Source organism: Triturus cristatus, chromosome 9 (genome assembly GCF_964204655.1).
Source record: "Triturus cristatus chromosome 9, aTriCri1.1, whole genome shotgun sequence".
NCBI classification, from domain to species: Eukaryota; Metazoa; Chordata; class Amphibia; order Caudata; family Salamandridae; genus Triturus; species Triturus cristatus.
The window spans coordinates 1,134,654,503-1,134,675,005 of NC_140592.1; the positions used below are offsets into that span (position 1 = coordinate 1,134,654,503).

Consider the following 20,503-nt stretch of genomic DNA (forward strand, 5'->3'; position numbering starts at 1 on the left):
ATTCATAAATTTCAGTGTGGAGGGTCATTGAAAAGAAGCCCAATTTTCTGTATTTTTTCACTTTTAAAAATTAATACACACTAAAAGCATTGTTTTCAGTATGAATATATATCTGTAAAAATCAGTCAAAACGGAAAACTCTGAGTCTTAATCATAAGTCAAAGAAATAATTATTGGATCTTGACTGTATTCTAGATTCACATAGCGTCTGTGCATTATTCTGCCACCTAGTGGCTAGTTCAGGTAACGGGTTTGAAATAATTTTGGACTTCAATCGGCGAAGATATGACTCGGGTGTCAACATTAAGCATCCAGTGCCTAGGTACATAGCCTCCATTTTCAGACAGGGCCGTAACAAAGGCCCCGGCAGCCCACTCTGTGCAGTGGGCTCCCAGGCTTACCCATACTGAAGGAGGCCCCCTCAGCCCCTACTGATATGAGCGTGAGGGGTCCCTTCAACATATCTTGCAGGGGGTCCACTCGTGTTTTGTTACGCCATTGTCATCTGATAGACTACTAGCCGCAGATTCCTTAAAGTAAAATTATCCCCAGGCGTGAGACTGGACCCGGAAAACTTTCTTGCCCAGCATCTCTGCGTGCGGGGGGCGGCACCACGCGACTCCGTCCAACGTCCTCCGCGGGCGTGATGTCAGCGAGGTCACATAAACCTCACCCCGGCGCGCTGATGTCAGTTTGCTTCGGAGAACTTTTTCGTGCCACAACGCGGAGCCATCACAACAAAGCTGAGAAGAGCATGGGAACAGTGTGCGAAAAAACCAGAGAAACAAAGAGAGACAAACCAAAGGTGTGAGTCACCACCAGGGGGCACCAAGGCACCAGAAGGCGACAACGGCAGGCCAGAGCAGGAAAGAGCAGAGCATCACTGAGGAACAACAGTGCAAGCCAAGGCGCAAGCACCAGGTGGCAGTAAAGCACCAGAAGGCTAGAGCAGCGAAGCCAAAGCAAGAAAAGAGCAAACACCACTCTATGGAACCACCTTGCAAGCCAAGGCAAGAGCCCTCCTGGAGGCGCAAGCATGTGAAAGCACCGTAACAGAAAGAAAGAGAGAGAGCCTGCAACCACAACCACAGGGGAAGGGCCACAAGCCCGGAACAGAGGAGCAACAGCAACCCATTCCATACTACGCTGCCAAGGATGGCCATACTCCCTAAAGCAGGGGTCTTCAAACTGTGGGGCGCGACCCCCAGGGGGTCCGTGGAGTGATGCAAAGGGGGTCGCGCCTTCCCAGTCACACTTCTGCCCAGGCCCAAGGGCTTCAGCCCCCCCCCCCCCTTCCCCCGTCCTGTGTCTCAGCCCGGGCTGCTGCAGTGAAACTTGAGCTGGGGGCTCAGCTGGGCAGTGTCTGGATTCCTATCTCCGGCACCCCCGTGTTTTTTCACAGGTCTTTAAAGACCATTTAACATGCCTTTGTAAACTGCTTACAGAGGCTTAGGTTTTTTTGCTGGTTCCAGTACCCCCTGGGTCCCCACTGTGCCTATTCCTTACATTTGGATTTTACATTCACTGCCGTAGTGTGAGAATGCATTTCATGGAAAGGAATACAAAGTTGGCTTCCTGGGGGCGCCGTGAGTGAAAGTTTATTGTGCTTTTGAAGCACCTGCTGCAGTGTTTCTTTCCCCGGCAATTACCAGGCCTCACATAAATGTCAAGATAACTCCTGTGATTAATTATCTTCCTGGAGAGAGATCAGAATGTTGTATAGTTGAGGTTTTGACTTGGGTGATGTTAGTGCAGAGGGTTAATATGCCTGCTGCAAAGAACGTGTACCAAGTAGATTACAGAGTGGGTATGATGTGAAGAGATCAGCAGGTTACTGCTTTCAAAAGAGACATCATTTTGTTACTTGCAATTTATAACTTAAAGTCCTAACAGAGAATAGTGAGCTATTAACTTTCATCCCAGAAATGCATACACACTGCAAAGAATACATTATTAGACCATTGATTAATGTTGCAAAAAGGGTTAATTTGGCTAGAAATCAATTCTTATTATTAAAGGAAACTCCCAACTATGCTGTTTCTTTTTCGACTCTGAGTTTGTGCTTCTCCACACCAAGCACTCCTGAACTATACTGCCTACCAGTATGGATGACATGTGACTCCTATACTTTTAGTCCTTTGGCTTATGTAACATTTCCTATACACTGATTTACACACTTATGATTGATTGTCTCTGTGTAATGTGTGTGTGATGCAAAGTGCTCGGACACCCTACACTGGTATGAGTGGCACTATATAACTAATTCAATGCATCAGAGTGTGGGGTTATGGAGACTTGGTCACTGTAAAAGGGTGCTAGTGAGAGAATCCGTGGTGGGGGTGGTCATTGTGGGGGGCACCAACAAACATGGTCGCACAGGGCACCACCAGCACTAAAGCCGGCCCTGGGAAGTATGCACAGATAAGCGCTGAAAATACCGCTTTAGGTGACTGTTTTTTTTTTTTACCGACTGGGCCACCAAAATAATCTGCTGGCAACCCTAATCATATGACTGGAAGTTTGTTGCAGGATCAGCACATTATTTATTTCCTTCACCCTCGATCCCCGATTAATGCCGCAATAGTTTAACTTAGATCTTAAAGTCTACGCCCCGTCAATAACATGCTGAGTTACTTCATGGGTCTGGGAATGCACCCTGCATTCAGACAACTCATTCCTCATTCTCGCCCTTCATTGTCACGCTCACCCTGCACTCACAGTGATCACAATGCACTCACACTGATCACCATGCACTTGCACCATTCACCCGCTCACCCTGCACTCACAGTGATCACTCTGCTCTCAAAATGCACTTGTCCTGCTCACACTATACCTCAACCTGCAGTCACACGAGTACACTACTCATCCTGCACTCATGTGACACTTCACTCACCTGTCCCCCTCACTACTCAATATGCAACTCACTCAAACAAGCCCATCAGTAATCATACATTCATTCATCCCATTCTGAACTTGCATCCGCACCCAAAGTGAGAGAGGACAGCAAGGGAGTGAGAGAATTTGATTGAAGAGGTCAGGGATGAGGAGAAATGTGAATTGCCGAAGAGAAGTGTGGACACGCAAGAAGTGAGTGTGATCCAAAGGTGAGGGCTTCTGTTAGAACAAAGGGGAGATGTGAAAGAGGAATGGGGGGACTGGAGAGGTGTAAGATACAAATAGACAAAAATTTGAATGAAGAGACGAGGTGAATGAGAAGTGCTGAGGGGCACGGGAGGTGACAGGGCCAGAGAGGCCATGAGATAAATGTGAGAGACTGTTAGAGATGAGGGCAGTGAAAGGACAGAATGGCAAGAGGTGATTAAAGGTGAAGTGAGAGGTTGAATGGGGAGAGTTCAGAAGTTGTAAAAAGGGGTGAAAGAAAATGACCTGCAAAGTGAGAGAGGGATCCGGGGTTAGGAGAGGAGAGAGGGATGGAAGGGAGGGGGTGAGAGGAAAGCTGCATGGGTAAAAGGCTTAACTCTACACAAAACCGCCAGGGTTTTAAGGGACCCCTGCTTCTTCCGGTCAGGGCCAGGTGAGCTTCTAATGTGGCAGCACGTATTGCTGCAGAGTGGAAGGCCCTTCACAAAGGTTGACTTGAAATCTTTCTGATGATAATTGCTGTATTTTGGTTATAAATGGATACTGATTGGGTGAAATCTTTCCTCAGCGTTACTGTGTGTAACAAATATCAAAATAATGAAGCAATGCTATCCCAAAATACGCGGCATCACATAACCTTATTTACATTTTCATCCCACGCAATTTAGTCAACAGGTTTAGACATTTTTGTCAAGAGGGGGTCCTTACGCCTCAAAATGTTGACAGGGGGATCTCGGCATCCAAAAGTTTGAAGACCTCTGCCCTAAAGGGAGTAGGAGGTCAAGGGACAGGTAAGCTCTTCGCAGGCTACAGTGCCAAGGAGGGCCACAACCTCTGAGAAGAGCAGGAAGTCAAAGGACCGGGAAAAGAACCCTTAACGAGCAAGACCGGTTGGGGATCAGAAACTCCAACGAAAAAGGGAAGGCGCAAAAGTAGGCCTGGTTTTCCGGGTCCAGTCTCACGCCTGGGGATAATTCTACGTTAAGGAAGCTGCGGCTAGAAAAATCTCTACCAGATACATCGTTACCGAAGGTAAGTAACTTGTACTTTAGGGTATCTTTTTCTGCTAGTAAGTTCTGAAGCAGAAAGATGCGCTGTTCCAGACGTTTCGAGTCCAGCACAATTGCCAAGAACCAAAGGATTCTATATGAAATAAGAGCGACCCATGACCCTTTCTAGGCAGGTCGCTCCCCACGCCGCACAGCACCACCTGTGTGCCCGTGCCCTTAGCCCAGCTGCTGCTGAAGGAAGTTCGAAGGCCTCCTCTACCCGCAGGCTACCACCTACGCCTCATCCCTGGTGGCCAGTGGTAGGCCGCAGGTTGCTTAGTGTTATTGTATTGCATTCTGTTGTATTGTTTATTCTGTTTTCGTTTCATTCCTCCTTTTCCCTCTTGTGCTATTTCTGTGCCCTCTTGCCGTTCCTCCGTGGTTTTCCCGCTGCTGCGGCCCCGCCCCCCATTCGCTACACTTTGCTTTAGTGTAATTGTATGGCATTTTGTTGTATTTGTTTATTTGTTTAGTCTCCATTCCTCCTTTTTCCCCTCTTGTGCTATTTCTGTGCCCTTTTTTGCCTTCTGTACCCCTTGCCGTTCCTCACTCCCGTTTCCCGCCCCTGCGGCCCCTGCTCTCGCATTTGTCCGCTCCCAGCTACTCCTCCCTCCCACCTCCCCTTCTTATGGTGGCCGCTGTGCGTCCGCGCCACAGGCGCGCCTAAGGCTAGCCCGTCTGCGCCCAGCGCCAGAACCCCTGGCCCCCGCGAACGCCACAATGCCCGTCTCCACTACGACGCCAACACCCTCCACACACTCAACACCGGACAAGCGCACACCTGCTTCCTGGCCGCCCGAAGCGCACCAAAGGACCCTTCTCCTGCCGGAGATGCAGCTTCACCAGTCTCCGAGCCGCCAACCCGCCCACCAGGACAGGACGCAAACACGCCGTTGAACTCTGGGACCTGCTCGAGACATCCTCCCCCGACGTCACCTTCCTGACAGAGACCTGGATGAACAACTCCTCGGCACCGGACATCGCCATAGCCATCCCGGACGGCTACAAGATCACCCGCAGAGGCCGCACCAACGGAGCAGAAGGGGGAATCGCCATCATACACAAGTCCACCCTCAAGGTCTCGGCCAACTCCTACGACATCCTCCGCACCGCCGAACACCTGCACTTCCAGATCCACACCAATCCCAACACCACCCTCAGAGGAACTCTGATCTACAGACCCCCCGGGCCCCCACCTCAGTTCAGCGACTCCATCGCCGACTTCGTCAGCACACACGCCATGACCTCCACAGACTACATCCTCCACGGAGACCTGAACTTTCACCTCGAACTGCAACGACACCAACTCCACCACCCTGATCGACAACCTCGGACTCCGACAGCTCGTCACTATGCCCACCCACTCCGCCGGCCACACGCTTGATCCCATCTTCTCCGCAAGCTCCCACGTCTCCTTCAGCCACACCACCGAACTCCACTGGACCGACCATCACTGCATCCACTTCACCTTCCAGAAACCCACCACACACCACCGCACCCAACAGATCCCCCGCCGCTGCTGGAGCAAAATCACCGACCAGCTAAACACCGTCCTCGCCCGAAGCCGACCCCAACACCGCCGCCAGCAACCTCAGGCGTTGGATCGACGATTGCGCCAACACCCTTGCCCTGATCAAGAAACCCTCCAACAGACACCCCAACAAGAATGCCAGCTGGTTCTCCGCGGACCTCCAGAGCTCCAAACAAACCCGCCGAAGACTAAAGAAGAAATGGTGCCACGAAAAGACACCGGAGAACCACGCAGCCCTCAAGAACGCCACCACCTCATCAGATCCGCCAAAGGGACCTCCTTCAAGGACCGCCTCGACAACAACGCACAGAACAGCAAAGAGCTCTTCAACATCGTGAAGGAACTCTCCAACACCGACATCCCACCATCGCAAGACCTGTGCGACTCCCGGCCAAATTCTTCAATCGCAAGATCGCAGACATCCACGACCGCTTCAACAACCAGACCACCACGACAGCCAACGACACCTCAGACCCCACGGCCACCACCTGCTCACCTGGACCAACATCAACGACACCATCAAAGTCATGAACACCATCCACTCCGGCTCCCCGTCAGACCCATGCCCACACCACATCTTCAACAAAGCCAGCGCCACCATCGCACCCCACCCCCGCAAGGCCATCAACATCTCCTTCGAGACTGCGACCTTCCCGGAGAGCTGGAAGCACACCGAGATCAACGCCTTGCTCAAGAAACCCAAGCAGATCCGATCGACCTTAAGAACTTCCCTCAGCCCGACATTGTTCAACATCTACATTGCCCAGCTCGCCCATGTCCTCATCATCTCATACGCTGACGACACACAGCTGATCCTCTCCCTCACCAAGGACCCCCTCACCGCCAAGACCAACCTCCACCAAGGAATGAAAGCTGTCGCCGAATGGATGAAGAACAGAAGTCTGAAGCTGAACTCGGACAAGAGGGAGGTCCTCATGCTCGGCTCCACCCCCTCAGCCTTGGACGACTCCTGGTGGCTGACCGCCCTGGGAGCAGCACCAACGCCCCCCGACCACGCTCTCAACCTGGGTTTCGTCCTCGACTCAACACTGTCCATGACCAAGTACGTCAACGCCGTCTCATCCTCCTGCTTCAACACCCTCTGCATGCTCCGCAATATCTACAGGTGGCTCCCCACCGACACAAGAAAAACGGTCACCCAGGCCCTTGTCAGCAGCAGGCTGGACTACGGAAACGCCCTCTACGCGGGAGCCCTGGCCAAACTGCTGAAACGACTACAACGCATACAGAACGCCTCAACCGGCCTGATCCTCGACATCCCTCGACACAGCCACATCACACCCCACCTGAGAGACATGCACTGGCTGCCCGTCAACAAGAGGATCACCTTCAAGCTCCTCACCCACACACACAAGGCACTCCGACACCGGACCAGCATACCTCAATAGACGCCTCACCTTCTACACCCCGAACCGCCAGCTCCACTCCGCTGACCGCGCCCTCGCCACCATCCCCCTGCATCCGAAGAGCGACCTCCTGCGGCAGATCGTTCTCCTACCTCACCGCCAAGACCTGAAACACCCTCCCCATCCTCCTACGGCAGACCGAAGACCTACTAACCTTCAGATCTGGCTGTTAAAGCAGTAGCAGCACCCCCCCCGTCCCCCCCCCTCCATGCGCCTTGAGACCCTCACGGGTGAGTAGCGCGCTCTACAAATTCCTTGATTGATTGAATGCCTGCTGCATAATTCGTTAGCACCTTATACTGTAGATTAAAAAAAAGATTGTTTTTCCACGCAGTATTTGACAATGGAAGGCCCAGATAGGATAATGAGGTTTATTTTTGGGGGCGGGATGTTCAGGCATTGTTTTCCCTGCATTTCTTCAAAATTTTAAGTGTATTGGTTTATGGAGAGCATACAGTTTAGGTTTTGTCATAGTAGCAACCAAAACATTGTGACTGATATTGAACACACGGCTTGTAATTTATGCTTCCTTTTTGATCATAAATCTGAGTGCTGTGATCTTTATTGAAGCCTTGAAGAGAATCACACAAAAAAACAGCATAGTGACTCAGAGATCGAGTTCATGTGAAAGGCTGGCTTTAGTTTCTCATTAGAAGGTGAGGGCTTGAGGGCACCAAAGGGGTGAAGAGAAAACATTTGCATGACTCCCGACTTCAAAGGATATTATGTCAACACTGAAAAGCCATAGGACAATTTCTCAAGATGGTAACCCTTCAGAGCTGAAAGATTAGGGAAGATATGTATTCTGGGTCGAAGGACAAAGACTCTGACAAGACTGAGCCAAAGAAGGTTGATTTGATTTCACATGATCCTGCTCGAGAAGCAGGTCAGTAGAAAAGCATCATTTCACCCAGGAAACCTCCCAATAATAGAGGAGGTTGTAAGGGTATAGGGCAGTGGTTCTTAAACTTAAGACTTCTGTGAACCCCCATTTATTCTTTTAAGGACCCCAGGGACCCCACTAAATAATTATTAGAATCCATGCCCCCTCCCAGGCCTAAGCATTTTCAATTAGTTGAACTGCAAAACAATACAACAAACACAAGCATTCATCAAACAAATAATGAAATATTTGATTTAATTCACAAACCAATATATATATTTTTTTAAAGTTTAATTTTACTGGACAGGTTGAGCTTTTCTGAATTCAATTGAGGCTACCCATCTTCCATACTACATTCTGTTTGATGCACTTGCACTCCTCCCACGAATCAATCTGAAGATACTAACTGAACTTTTAGCCTAAAATTTCCTTTACATTTACAGAACGTTTTAAAATGTTACATTTTTCTTCTTGGTTTATATACAATTTATTGATCTGTTAATATTATTTCATTTTCTAAGCTTGTCGCAGAACCCCTGAGTAGGCTTCGCGGACCCCCAGGATCCCCGGACCACATATTAAGAACTCCTGGTATAAGGGATCTAGATCCCAGATGATGAAAGTAAAAAAAAGAAAAAGGCCCTGAAGGCTAAAACTGTTTCTCTTCTGCAGAAGAAGGAATTGTTTTCTGCTTTAAGGAACAAAATGAAACCAAACACAATGGAGGACACAGACCGACTGGAACCAACCACACCAAAATATACACATGGGGAAGAGGAAGCGATCGAGGCAGATGATGCAGAGCAGCTAGGGAGACAAGTGGACTCTGTATATGAAAAGGCAGATGAGGAGAATGAAGGGGAAAACCTAGTTACAAATTCTGCTCCAAACGAAGCAGAAATTGCCTTCACCTCCAGGTGCATTTGAACATGATTGATAACTAATTTAAGAGAGAACAATTGCTTAGAAAATCTGTAGGCGACGCATTGGAGAAAATGAAAACCGTTAATAATACAAGATGGACTTATGGTTGCTTTGCAGTCAAGGCCCACTTCACACTTCATATGGTAACACTTGTGTAAAGAGGACGACGAGGTAGATAACCGTACCTAAAACAAAAAAGTACTTGCTACAGCAGTCTACAGGTAGTATGCAAAGGGCAACATCCTTATAGCATTATGTAGCAGAAACCACCTATTTAATTTAGAAAACGAGTTAGAAGAAAATACTCAAGATGTTGTGGCTCTTGCAACAAATAACTGCATTACTTTGCCTCCAAACCATGTAAGAGCAGTGAGGGAATTCGACCACTGAGGTATTACCCACATCAATGTGGGAAAAGTAAGCTCCGAGAAATGGGTGAATCACTTTATCAAACATAGCTACTGTATAGAGTTAAAATTAACTCCACCAAGTAGTAGAGTCCAAAAGGACGCATTTCAAAAGATTATATTCCCCCGCTCCATAAAAAGGTACACAGACTTTGCTCAATGGAACAATAGAACAGATATTATGCAAAGAGAGAAATCAAGGGATTTGCTCTGTATTTCCTCAGACCATGTACTTACCTTATTGGTACTTTCACCAATAAAACTTATTTGAACATCTGATCAACGTTTTCAGCAAGTTTGTGGATACCCCTTACTACAAGTTAGTACCAAGAGTGGGGTTTTGGATATTCTCTGAAATTCTCTACCTCTACACTGATTTACAATGTCCCAAGAGCTCACCGGACTACCTTCACATTAAAAGGCGCATCGACAACCTCTCTGAATACTTTGAGGTTAGTTTGACTTTGCCTGCTTACTCTGATTTCTACGCGCAGGTCTCGTTCCGTTTACCTTGCGCCACCATTTAAAAATATACATTGCAGCCTGGCTCGCTCTTACCTCGCCGTTCCAGACTCTAGCACCTCCGGAGTTCCTCCTTTTCCAGGACGACGTCCTTTGCCGCATTGCATCCTGGGATGCGTGCTGACGTCACACGCACGTTGGCCGCTATATTGGATGAGTTAGGAAGTGGTTCTCCTCATGTCTATAACCACAATTTGGAGCGATTTTTACACGTTGCATTGATCGGCATTACAGGTTTCTATTTAAGTGCAACATCGCGTTCGGTGATTCGCACACCTACTCAATTCAATATTGTTTCAAGCCTACTCAGCGTTTTTTTCAGTGAGACACACGGTGATTCACACACCTGCTCGTTCCTGCCTTTGAATGACAGTGAGTCTATTCTACATTTTTCAGTGTGACACACGGTGAGTCACACACCTGCTGGTTCCTGTGTTTTTTTGACAAGGAGTTAAAATGTTATATTAATTCAGGTGGATTGGTCATTACTTTATTATAATTATAGTATTTTTAGACCATCACAGTATTTTTTTGTTTTGTGGTACTTTCAATTTTCATGGCTTCCAGTCAGGGCGTCATTCAGCCGGCGCCGTTCCTATTGAAACCAGGCAAGCCTGAATTAAAATGGTCAGAATGGCTTAGGGACTTTGAAAATTACCTCACTGCCATTGATGCAGATAACTACTCTCCTAAAAGGGAACTAGCTCTGTTGGTAAACCTTTTAGGCAGAGCTAGTCGTAGGGTTCTTGATAAATTACCACGCCATCCTGCCCCTACTTCTGAAGATGCTGTCTGGAATGTTTTAATCGAAGCGAAATTGCGCATGGCCAAGCAGTATTCTGATACCACAAGTGTTATGTTAGAAAGGTTTAATTTTGCCATGTGCAAACAATCCTGTGAAGAATCAGTTGAGGATTACATAGCGACTTTAAGAGTTTTAGCTGAAAAGTGTGAATTTGGTCCTGAAATTGATACTTACATTAGGGACCAATTTGTGTTCTATTGTTTTTCCAAGAAAATTCAGGAGCGTCTCCTCACTTCACACAATCCCACTTTAGCTGAAACGATTGATATTGCCAAGAGCATTGAAAGGTCAATTGTTACATCTAAAGTGTTGTCTGGTCAGACTAATCAAACTACGATTTCTCCTACGCAGTCAACTGTACAACCTACGGTTTCTTCTAATGTGGGTCTTATTTCTGATGACAATGTTGTATGTTCTATTAATGCAAAACAGACGTATAACAAAAATAAACCTTATAAGAATCAATCCTTCAGAGGGCAGTTGGTTTGCTTTCGGTGTGGTTCTAGAAACCACATAGGAAATAATCCTAATTGTGCTGCTTTAGGAAAAAAGTGTACTAAATGTCAAAAAATTGGTCATTTTCAAGGAGCTTGTAGAAGTAATGTGAACCCACATTCAAACAGAGTTAGGATTTCTAATATTTCCTTAGAGACTCCTGATGTCCAATATTGCACTTCACAATTCGCAAATTTTGTGGTCACTGTTGAGGTTCCGGAGTCTTTTGACAAACCTATTAAAGGGCCGTTGGTTGACATTTTTGTTGATGGGAAAACAATTCTAGCAATGGCTGATTCAGGTGCTCCTGTTACTATTCTTGCAGATTGTTCATTTTATAAGTTTTGACCTAATGATATGTCACTTCACGTTCCTGACATTAACCCCAAGGCCTTTGGAGAACAAGACATCGATCTTTTGGGTTATTATTGGGACAGAGTGGAATGTCTTGGCAGATCTGTTAGGACAAAAGTATATGTAGCCATTAAAGGAAGAGGAGACATAGGCTGGAAGGATCTTGCCTTTTTGGGCATAATATTACGTCCTGGACAGTATCCTCCTATTGTACTTGGTGATCTTCCTTCCAATATTTTAGCCATCGATCAATCTGATACAAATGTTGAAATCCTTTTAAGGTCTTTCCCAAATGTGTTCAAGAATACAGTGGGTACTGTTAGAGGCTGTGAGCACAGTATCGTGTTAAAGGAAAATGCTATTCTCATAATACACAAAGTTAGACCAGTACCCCTTACTGTCAGAGAGGATTTAAAGTCTTTACTTAATAATCTACAAGCTGAAGGAAAATCTCCCCAATTGACTCCTCAGAATGGATTTCTCCGGCGGTTTTACGGAAAAAAAAGACCGGCGACCCGAGACTATGTGTAGATTTAAGATCTTTAAATCAAAATATTCTTGTAGATTGTCACCCTCTACCTCTGATGCATGAAATGCTGGCTAAAGTTGGAAAGTCAAAGTTTTTGTCCACCATTGATTTACACTCTGCCTATCCTCAAATTCAACTCTCCCCAGATTGTCAAGCACTCACTGCCTTTGTGACTTCTTTTGGGGCCTTTAAATACTTAAGGTTGCCGTTTGGGCTTGCTTCAGCCGCGTGTGTTTTTCACAAACAAATGGACAACCTATTTGGTGACTTTTCCCAAGTGCAAGCCTATCAGGATGACGTGTTAATCCATACTGAAACCAAAGAAGAACACATATAAATTCTCTACAAAGTATTAAGCATTCTACAAGATAAAGGCTTGACAGTAAAAGCAAATAAATGTAAATTAATGGTTAATGATGTTGAATATCTAGGTCACAACATCTCAAGCGAAGGCATCAAACCAAAGTTTTGTAACGTGGAAGCAATACGTAATGCTCCACCTCCTTCTGATAAAGATGCTTTGCGCTTGTTCCTTGGCCTGTGTGAATACTATGCAAGGTTTGTACCTGGTTATAAACAATTGATTCAACCGCTAAGGTGTCTCCTTAAGAAAGGTTTATTTAAGTTTGAATGGAATGATACCTTACGTGATGCATTTGAAAACTTTAGTCATTAATGCTCCCGCCTTGCATCCGTTTGTACCCAATGCTAGTTCTTTTGTGTCAGTGGATGCTAGTCAGAAGGGCCTTGGTGCGGTTTTTGGGCAATGGATTGATGGCAAAAAACAGACCTTTGCCTCCCGCACTCTGACCCCAAATGAGTACAACTACAGCACAATCGAACGAGAGGCACTTGCCATTGTCTGGTCAGTACAGAAATTTAAAACATACATTTGGGGTACTTGGTGTGAGGTTTTGACAGATCACAAACCTCTAGTGTCTTTGTTGTGTGGCAATGGTCTGGTAAAATCTTCTGCAAGGCTGGTCAGGCTAATTTCAAAACCACAAGAGTGTAATCTCAACATCAAATATATTCAAGGAGGAAAAAACATCCGTGCTGACTGTCTCTTGCATTCCCCTCCCTGATTGTAGTGAAGGTGAAGATTTCCATAAAGATTGTGTGGTTGGTCTTGTAGATGCGGTCTCCAAGTGCAGTGGAAGCATATCACAAGATGAATAGGCCTCTGCCATGGCACTTGATGAGACTCTTAAGAAAGTAGAACTTTTCATCAAAGGAAAATGGCCAGCTAATAAGAGTTTGAGCAATGACATTAAGTGCTTTGCACAAGTTAGTGAACAACTATCCTTTGATAATGGAGTTTGTGTGAGGAATGGATTGTTTGTCCCTCCTAGCTCTCTCCGAGAAAAGATCATAAATATTGCCCACGAAGGTCATTTGGGTATTTCTGCAACCTGCAAGACACTTAAATATTTATTGGTGGCCAGGTATGGACAAACAAGTAGCTCTGTTCATAGACAACTGTCCTAGTTGTGTTGTTTCTGACAAACATCGGAAGGTTCACACGAAACCTTTGATTTCTGTTCCATTCCCTGAATTCCCCTGGGATAAGATTGCTTTGGATTTTTCAGGACCTTTCACCTTACTGCCCATGGATAAAAGATACTGCATAGTCGCCATGGACTACCATTCCAAGTGGTTATATTATTCATTTGTACAAGCAGCCAATTCAGCCAATGTTTCTTTTCTTTAAAACATTTTTAAAATTGAGGGTACTCCTAGTTATGTTGTCACTGACTATGGCCAGCCTTTCCTATCTCACCAATTCACTAGTTTTCTTGAAAGTTCTGAAATAAAACACTGTTGTGTTGCTTTGTATAGTCCTTCCTCTAATGGACTCGTTGAGAGGGCCAATCGCTTTATTAAGGAAGGGGTTCAAACTGCTATTGCAACCAATGTTGATGTAGGTGAATTTTTACAGAGGAAGGTTTGGGCTTACTTGACAGCACCTCATTCCACCACTGGAATAACGCCTTTCAAAGCTCTTAGGGGCAGAGAAGCTATATCTAAACTCATACCACATTGGTTCAATTATTGAACTGTAGGTTCTGCTTTACATGATAAGAGAAACACTACAACAGATTATCAAGTGGTTAAATCTAGAGTGGCTGCTAAGCAGTAATTACAAAAAAGTTCTTACAATGGTTGTTCTGTATTTCATTACCCACTTCTCAAAGTAAATGATTGGGTTCTTATTAAGAAGCCTTTCGAAGTCTGCAAAGGGCAATCTAAGTTCACTTTACCAGTTCAGGTTGTCAGAGTCACCAAATCTTCTGTGCTTTTAGGAAACAGAGGTTGGTGGAATAAGAACAATGTTATAAAAGTTACTGACAACAAAGTTAAGATTTTTAACAAAATTTATGCCAACAGATCTGATGAAGATGACAATGGTTTTATTTTTGGACCTGATTTAGACATCCGTTCCAATGCATCTAATGTTACATCTAATCCTACTGCAAGTTCTCCAATAAGCTCTCCTAGTCAATCTTGTACTTCATTTGATGTTGTGCCTGTATGTGACCAACGTATTTGTAGGATGCCACAAAAATGTAATAAGTATGTATTATATTAATCATTTTTGTTTTATATGGGGGGGGTATGTGGTATTTCGGGTTGTTCGTTGAGGTTTTACTGTTTCTTTAAATTACAGAATTCTAGGTCAGAATATGGTTGTCATGTTTGATTCTGTTCTGCCTAAGACAGTTGCTGCTGGCTTTTGGCTTCTTGAGTTGCTCCTTCCGTGAGCTCTTCCTATGTACTTACCTTATTGGTACTTTCACCAATAAAAATTCTTTGAACATCTGATCAGCTTTTTCAGCAAGTTTGTGGATACCCCTTAGTACAGCCAGTGCTGAGGAAAAAAGTAGCAAAAAGGATTTTCCTTTGTATACAATGACTGGACGAGAGAAAGAAATGAACGTGGAAAATAGCTTGATAATTGAGTGTACTTTTCAGATGTAAAGTGCCCCCCATGGCATGCCAATGAGAACACTTCTTTGAAGGTGGAATAATACACAATTTAGCCAAAAGCATGAGGTGAGAGTAATGCTTCTCTGGGTGGAGCCAAAACACATTCTCTGTAAATTTTAAATATTCTATAACAGTGACAGCTATACTGTCAAGTCAGACATAATACGAATCTCAATTGTAGTTTCACATACTGTGCACACAGCCGTCATCTAGTGGCTCAGATGTGAATTACACGTTTCCTCTAAAGGGTTGGGCATCCAAAACTTCATATAAAGCAAACTGTTGCATTGTGACCACAAGGAATTGACTGCGTTTTTTGCACAAAGTTCTAAATCCATGAGTAATATGTTGACGTTGCATTATTACTGGCCCTGGGTATTTCTTGCTTTCTGTGCACACCTTTAAAAGAACATGAATGTTTTTCCCATGTTATTCGAATGGAATTATGATTTGTATAAGATGCATGCAGTAAGTACATTGTGCTGACCGAGAATTAGAACGATGCGCGGTTTGCAGCAGGTGGGATCGTTTACTAGAAAATAACATGCACCTCTAGTTGAACAGTACAGAAGTTATTTTCCCCCCTTATTTCCTCTAGCAAGCTAGGCGGTAACAACACTCAGTCTGCAGAGTTTGATGTGATGTGTTAGTTGTGTGTACTTATTTCAGTCTGAATTACAATTGTGAAACTATCCTGACAGTATAAGCAAAGAATCAGCACATTTAGCTGCCACATCAGCACATTTGGCAGTCAAGGTATAACTGCATAGTTTCGTGTAGTTCACGCCAGAGTAGGAACAGTACTGGACCAAGTCTTTATTAAGGGTGAGTGCTTAGATTGTAAACATTACCATTTTCAGTATTTAGGGAAGTGGCTTCTTTGCACATGCCAAAACTGGATACTATGTTCATACCCTGGCAGGCCTGACGCATCAGATATTCCCTGGTCAGTTTTAATTTTCTAATGGACAAGATCTGTTCTTAAAGGTAAAGGTACGGCTTCCATTTTTCATTTTGTCTATATGGCAATGTGGAGAAGTTGGCAAAGAAGCCCAGAGTAGGTCCTTCGCACTCTGACCTAGGTTATTGTATGGAAATACAAGTGCATCTCTCAGCTCTGCTAGAAGAGATTTATTGGTGTATACCTCGCCAGTGTTTGAATATTTGAATGATGTGTGCATTGATGTATTAGCCATCGCTAATTAGAATGGCTTGGTTGGATCACCTCCTCGCTCTCGCTAGCTTGGAAGAAGAATCCCGAAACAAGGAATCGCATCCTCTGCTGACAGTGTTTTAACACCTAAAGATTTTTAATTAATTAAAGTTAACATCAGGTAACTACATTGGAAAGCAATCTGCTTAGTTGTGGAAGCCTACGCTAGCAGGGTGCATGGTGTATGAAGTGTTGAAGCTGTGAGAATATATTGTTAACACATTGTAGTCACGCTGCAAATGCCCTTCGCATTATTGGAGTACAGGGAAGAGTCTGTGTATCCTCGGTGTGCTGAAAAGGATGTGCTCGGGATGAGAACGTGCATACTGCTAGCTTGTGCTTCTCAACTCTATTCTGTACAGACTGTCATCGCTGGAACATCCCTTCCGCTTTCCTTTGTTTCGTTGACTTTCTCTGAAACACAAACACTTCTCTTTTCTGCCTAGGCTGCTCTGACGAGACTTCTGATGAAAAGACCCAAACTACCATTGAACCACCATTTGGCAGCGTATCACTACACAGGTACGTAAAACTTGTAAACAGACACGTCCATGGGAATTCACACAGCTTTATCTTGCAGGCATATTGGTGCTTTACAATGTAAATTGATGACTAAAATGTCTCCTCCTGAACAGTGCAAAAACTTTAATGTTAGTGAAGCACACGGAGACATTGCGTGCTTCCAAACCTGCCTTCCCCTTTTTCTTTGTTATTTTGAACAAGGTGCATTGGAATTGTTCATTGATCTTATTGTCATTAGCACAAGATTGTGATGTTTCCAATCATTAAGCGTTTCACCAACATACAGCCATAATTTTCTGCATTGTACCACTGTCTTTCTCTTCCACATTGCCTTACAAATCTTTTCATCTGAAAGCGGCCAGAGTTCTAAATGTATATAGTGTAGTTGTAGGAAACTGGGTTACAGGTTGGAGGATGGGGTGTGGTGGGGAAGTGGGTGAAACGTTATTCAAACCGCACCCACAATTCTTGTCGGGGTGAAACATTAGGAAACCCCAAGTTACCCTGTGCTCAATTCTCTGGTAGCTTGACACAAAGCAGTGAAGCTTAACTTGGATGCAATGTGTAAAGTATTTTATGCAGCAGTTCAAACAGTAATAAATTAAAACAAAAGTAAAACCCCACATCAGTCTAGGAAAATAAGATACAATTTAATTATTTGAGCCCAAAAGCCCATAAAAATCCAATTAGTAGAACCGAAGATATGCAATTTTCAAGAAAAACGTGCCTAGAAACACAAAGCACTACCTGTGGTTATCTGGTCACGCCAGACTGAGACAAAGTCACAAGTTTAATTAGCAGCCTGTAAGATCAACTACCCCCCGATATGTTAGTTGCAGGGGACTTCAACATGAACCCACTGATCAAATAATCCGCATAAGAGTGCCACATGGAAGGCCTTTTTGATTCCTTTAGAATGTTCACACACTCCTGAGGAAGTCCTAGATGGCCATATTGAAGGAGGTCAGGAGCCATGCTATCAAATTCAGCGAGGGAAGGCTGAGGTGATGGATTCTCCTGTTCTGCTTGGAAAGGAGATCCGGCCTACACGGAAGCCTCCTGTGTGGTCATTCTGAGAGGTGTAGCCGGTCCGGATACCACCACTGTGATGGCCAGTCCGGAGCAATCTGGATCATCTTCGCTCTGGAGCGGTACAGTTTGTTTATGACTTTGGGGATTAGAGGAAGTGGTGGAAAAGCATACAAAAAGGTCCCTGACCAACGATCAATCCTGACCGGCCGGTAATATCTTGAGGCAAAGTCTTGGCATTTTTTGTTGGTATCATCTGCGAAGAGATCTATACGCAGCTGGCCCCATTCTCTAAATTTTCTGCCACTACTTTGTCGGTAACATACAACAGTGTCTCCAAGGGTGTTATGAAAAGGTCAATTTGTAATTGCTGGGAGCAAAAGGAGAAAACCCGGGAAGAAAAGAAAAATTGTTTGAACAGCATAGAATGCAGTTTAATCGATGCACATATTAGTCATATTTTTGTTTCATATCATCCAACATATGTGAGATTAGCACTGCGTTACATTAAATTGCATGTTACCTGTAGGATACTTGTGCACAACTGCTCGTGAAAATTGTGATGGAGCAAGTGACACGTGAGAAAGTATATACAGCAAGACGGCGCAAAGGAAGACACGTGATATTTGATTTTACATAGTCAGGATACCAAAACAATGAATGGTAATATATACAAGAAGGGAATCAAGCTGGTATCCATGAAGGAAAAGCGCAGAGTTTTTCGCTGTAAAAGTCACGACGTTTCGGCCTGTGGAGTGTTCAGGATTTCAGCAGGACCAGATTACTGTTGTTTCAAAAGCAGTGGCGACGTATCACAACTGGGAGCCTAGTTGACCGGAAGGGGTGTCCCGGATGCATCCAGGGGACTCCTGGGACAACTCAACTGTATGGGATGAAAATAATCCCTGGAAATAAGTCAGGAATAATTGTTGAATGCTGGGATTAGTGGAAGCCAGGGTAGGCTTGGTGGGTAACTTGTGGACAGGCATCTAGGGGAAGCAGCGTTGCACTTCGAAAGCAGGCGCAAGTCAAGCTCACTTCGCCGTGCAGCACCCAATCTTGATGCTCTGCAAAATGATGGCTCAGGGCATCTGCTTGAGTGTTTTGCTCCCCTTGCAGGTGGACTGCTGTAATGATGAGGTGCCTGGCTAGGATCCAATGCCAAATCGCCTGAGCCTCCAGGGATAGGGGGCGAGAACTGGTACCTTCCTGCTTGTTCATGTAGTACGTAGTGTTGTCCGTCTGAATCAACAAGGAGCTGGTGTGACTTGAGGGATACAATACCTTGAGGGCGAGATGTACAGCTCTTAGTTCCTGCATATTGATGTTATATCCCTGCTCCTTGGTTGACCACAGACCCTGCGTTTGAAGAGGACCCTTGAGGGGCCCCCACCCCTGGAGCAACGCTTCTGTGAACACTATGTGTTGGCTGTGTTTGGTGAAACGAGACTCCTGCCAAGAGGTTCTTGTGCCGAGTCCACCATGGAATGGAAGCTCGTGCTGACTGCGAGAGACTGATCTTGTCCCATTCAGCTGTACATTGGTCCCTTTTGTCTTCCAGATCCTGCTGCAAAAGACGCATCCTCAATCTGGCATTGGGGACTAGGAAGACGCACAATGCCATCAACCCCAAGAGAAAGACAACTTGTCTGTCGGCTAAGGAGTGAGAAGAAGATGGCTGCACTTTAGAGTGATAGACGATAGTCTCTCCTCCGAAGGATACACTCTTCCTAACTTGGAATCCAGTGTCGTGTCGAGACAGTGAATCCTTTTCGTCGTCTGAGAGACCGACTTGGCAAAATTAACTTGGAGACCCAGCCGTTGAAGAAAGGTTAGACATGTCCGATAATGCTCTAGAGCGAGCTGCCGAGAAGCACTCTTTAGCAGCCAGCCATCCAGATAAGGGTAGACGAACAGCCCTTGGCGACGTAAGAAAGTTGTTCCCATAGCCGTTACTTAAAATGTCAGAGCTGAATGCTCATTGGCCGCAGAAGAGTGCAGCAGGCGTAAATGGTGGGAGAGGAGCCAGGATTTTACAGCATCTTGCACCACCACTGGGCGTCGGAAATACCAGCGTTGCGAAAGCGCCAGTCATACAGACTGGAGGACAATCGGATATATGCTGATCCCTGCGCTGTTTTGTGACATAACCCGGAGGTTGACGAGGGGTGCCCTGAAGACCACGTTTGACATGTGGGGACCTAGCCAGCGGTAATGGGGAGATGTACGAGCAGAGGGGCCCACGGCATTGGCTATTGAGCAACCAATCCCTACTTCCCTACCAGCTACTGCGGCCAATGAGCATTCAGCTCTGACATTTTAAGAAACGGCACCCACTCATGTCTGTCGATGCACACGCGAGCTGGAAGAAGGCGGAATGCCGAAACGCGTCCTCGCGATTGGTGTGCCTGAATAAAGGGATTCAATACACCCCGTGAGTGCAGTGTGTTTTTGCACCCGAGCCAGATATTTAAGAATGGACCCACCTCTATCTTTACTTGCACCCGTCAGAAGAGTGCAGCAGGTGTAAATGGTGGGAGAGGAGCCAGGATTTTACAGCGTCTTGCACCACCACTGAGCGTCGGAAATACCAGCGTTGCGAAAGCGCCAGTCATACAGACTGGAGGACAATCGGATATATGCTGATCCCTGCGCTGTTTTGTGACATAACCCGGAGGTTGACGAGGGGTGCCCTGAAGACCACGTTTGACATGTGGGGACCT

General features: G+C 45.5%; 1 protein-coding gene across 2 annotated transcripts in view; it reads left to right on the plus strand.

The window, feature by feature from the left end:
* Nucleotides 1–20,503, plus strand: part of MIDEAS (mitotic deacetylase associated SANT domain protein) — a 567,044-nt gene that overhangs the window by 505,614 nt on the left and 40,927 nt on the right. For both annotated transcript variants that reach the window (XM_085627052.1, XM_085627051.1), the window contains one exon: nt 16,676–16,751. In XM_085627052.1, the coding sequence (XP_085483178.1) occupies nt 16,676–16,751 (76 nt within the window). The remainder of the gene's footprint in view (nt 1–16,675; nt 16,752–20,503) is intronic.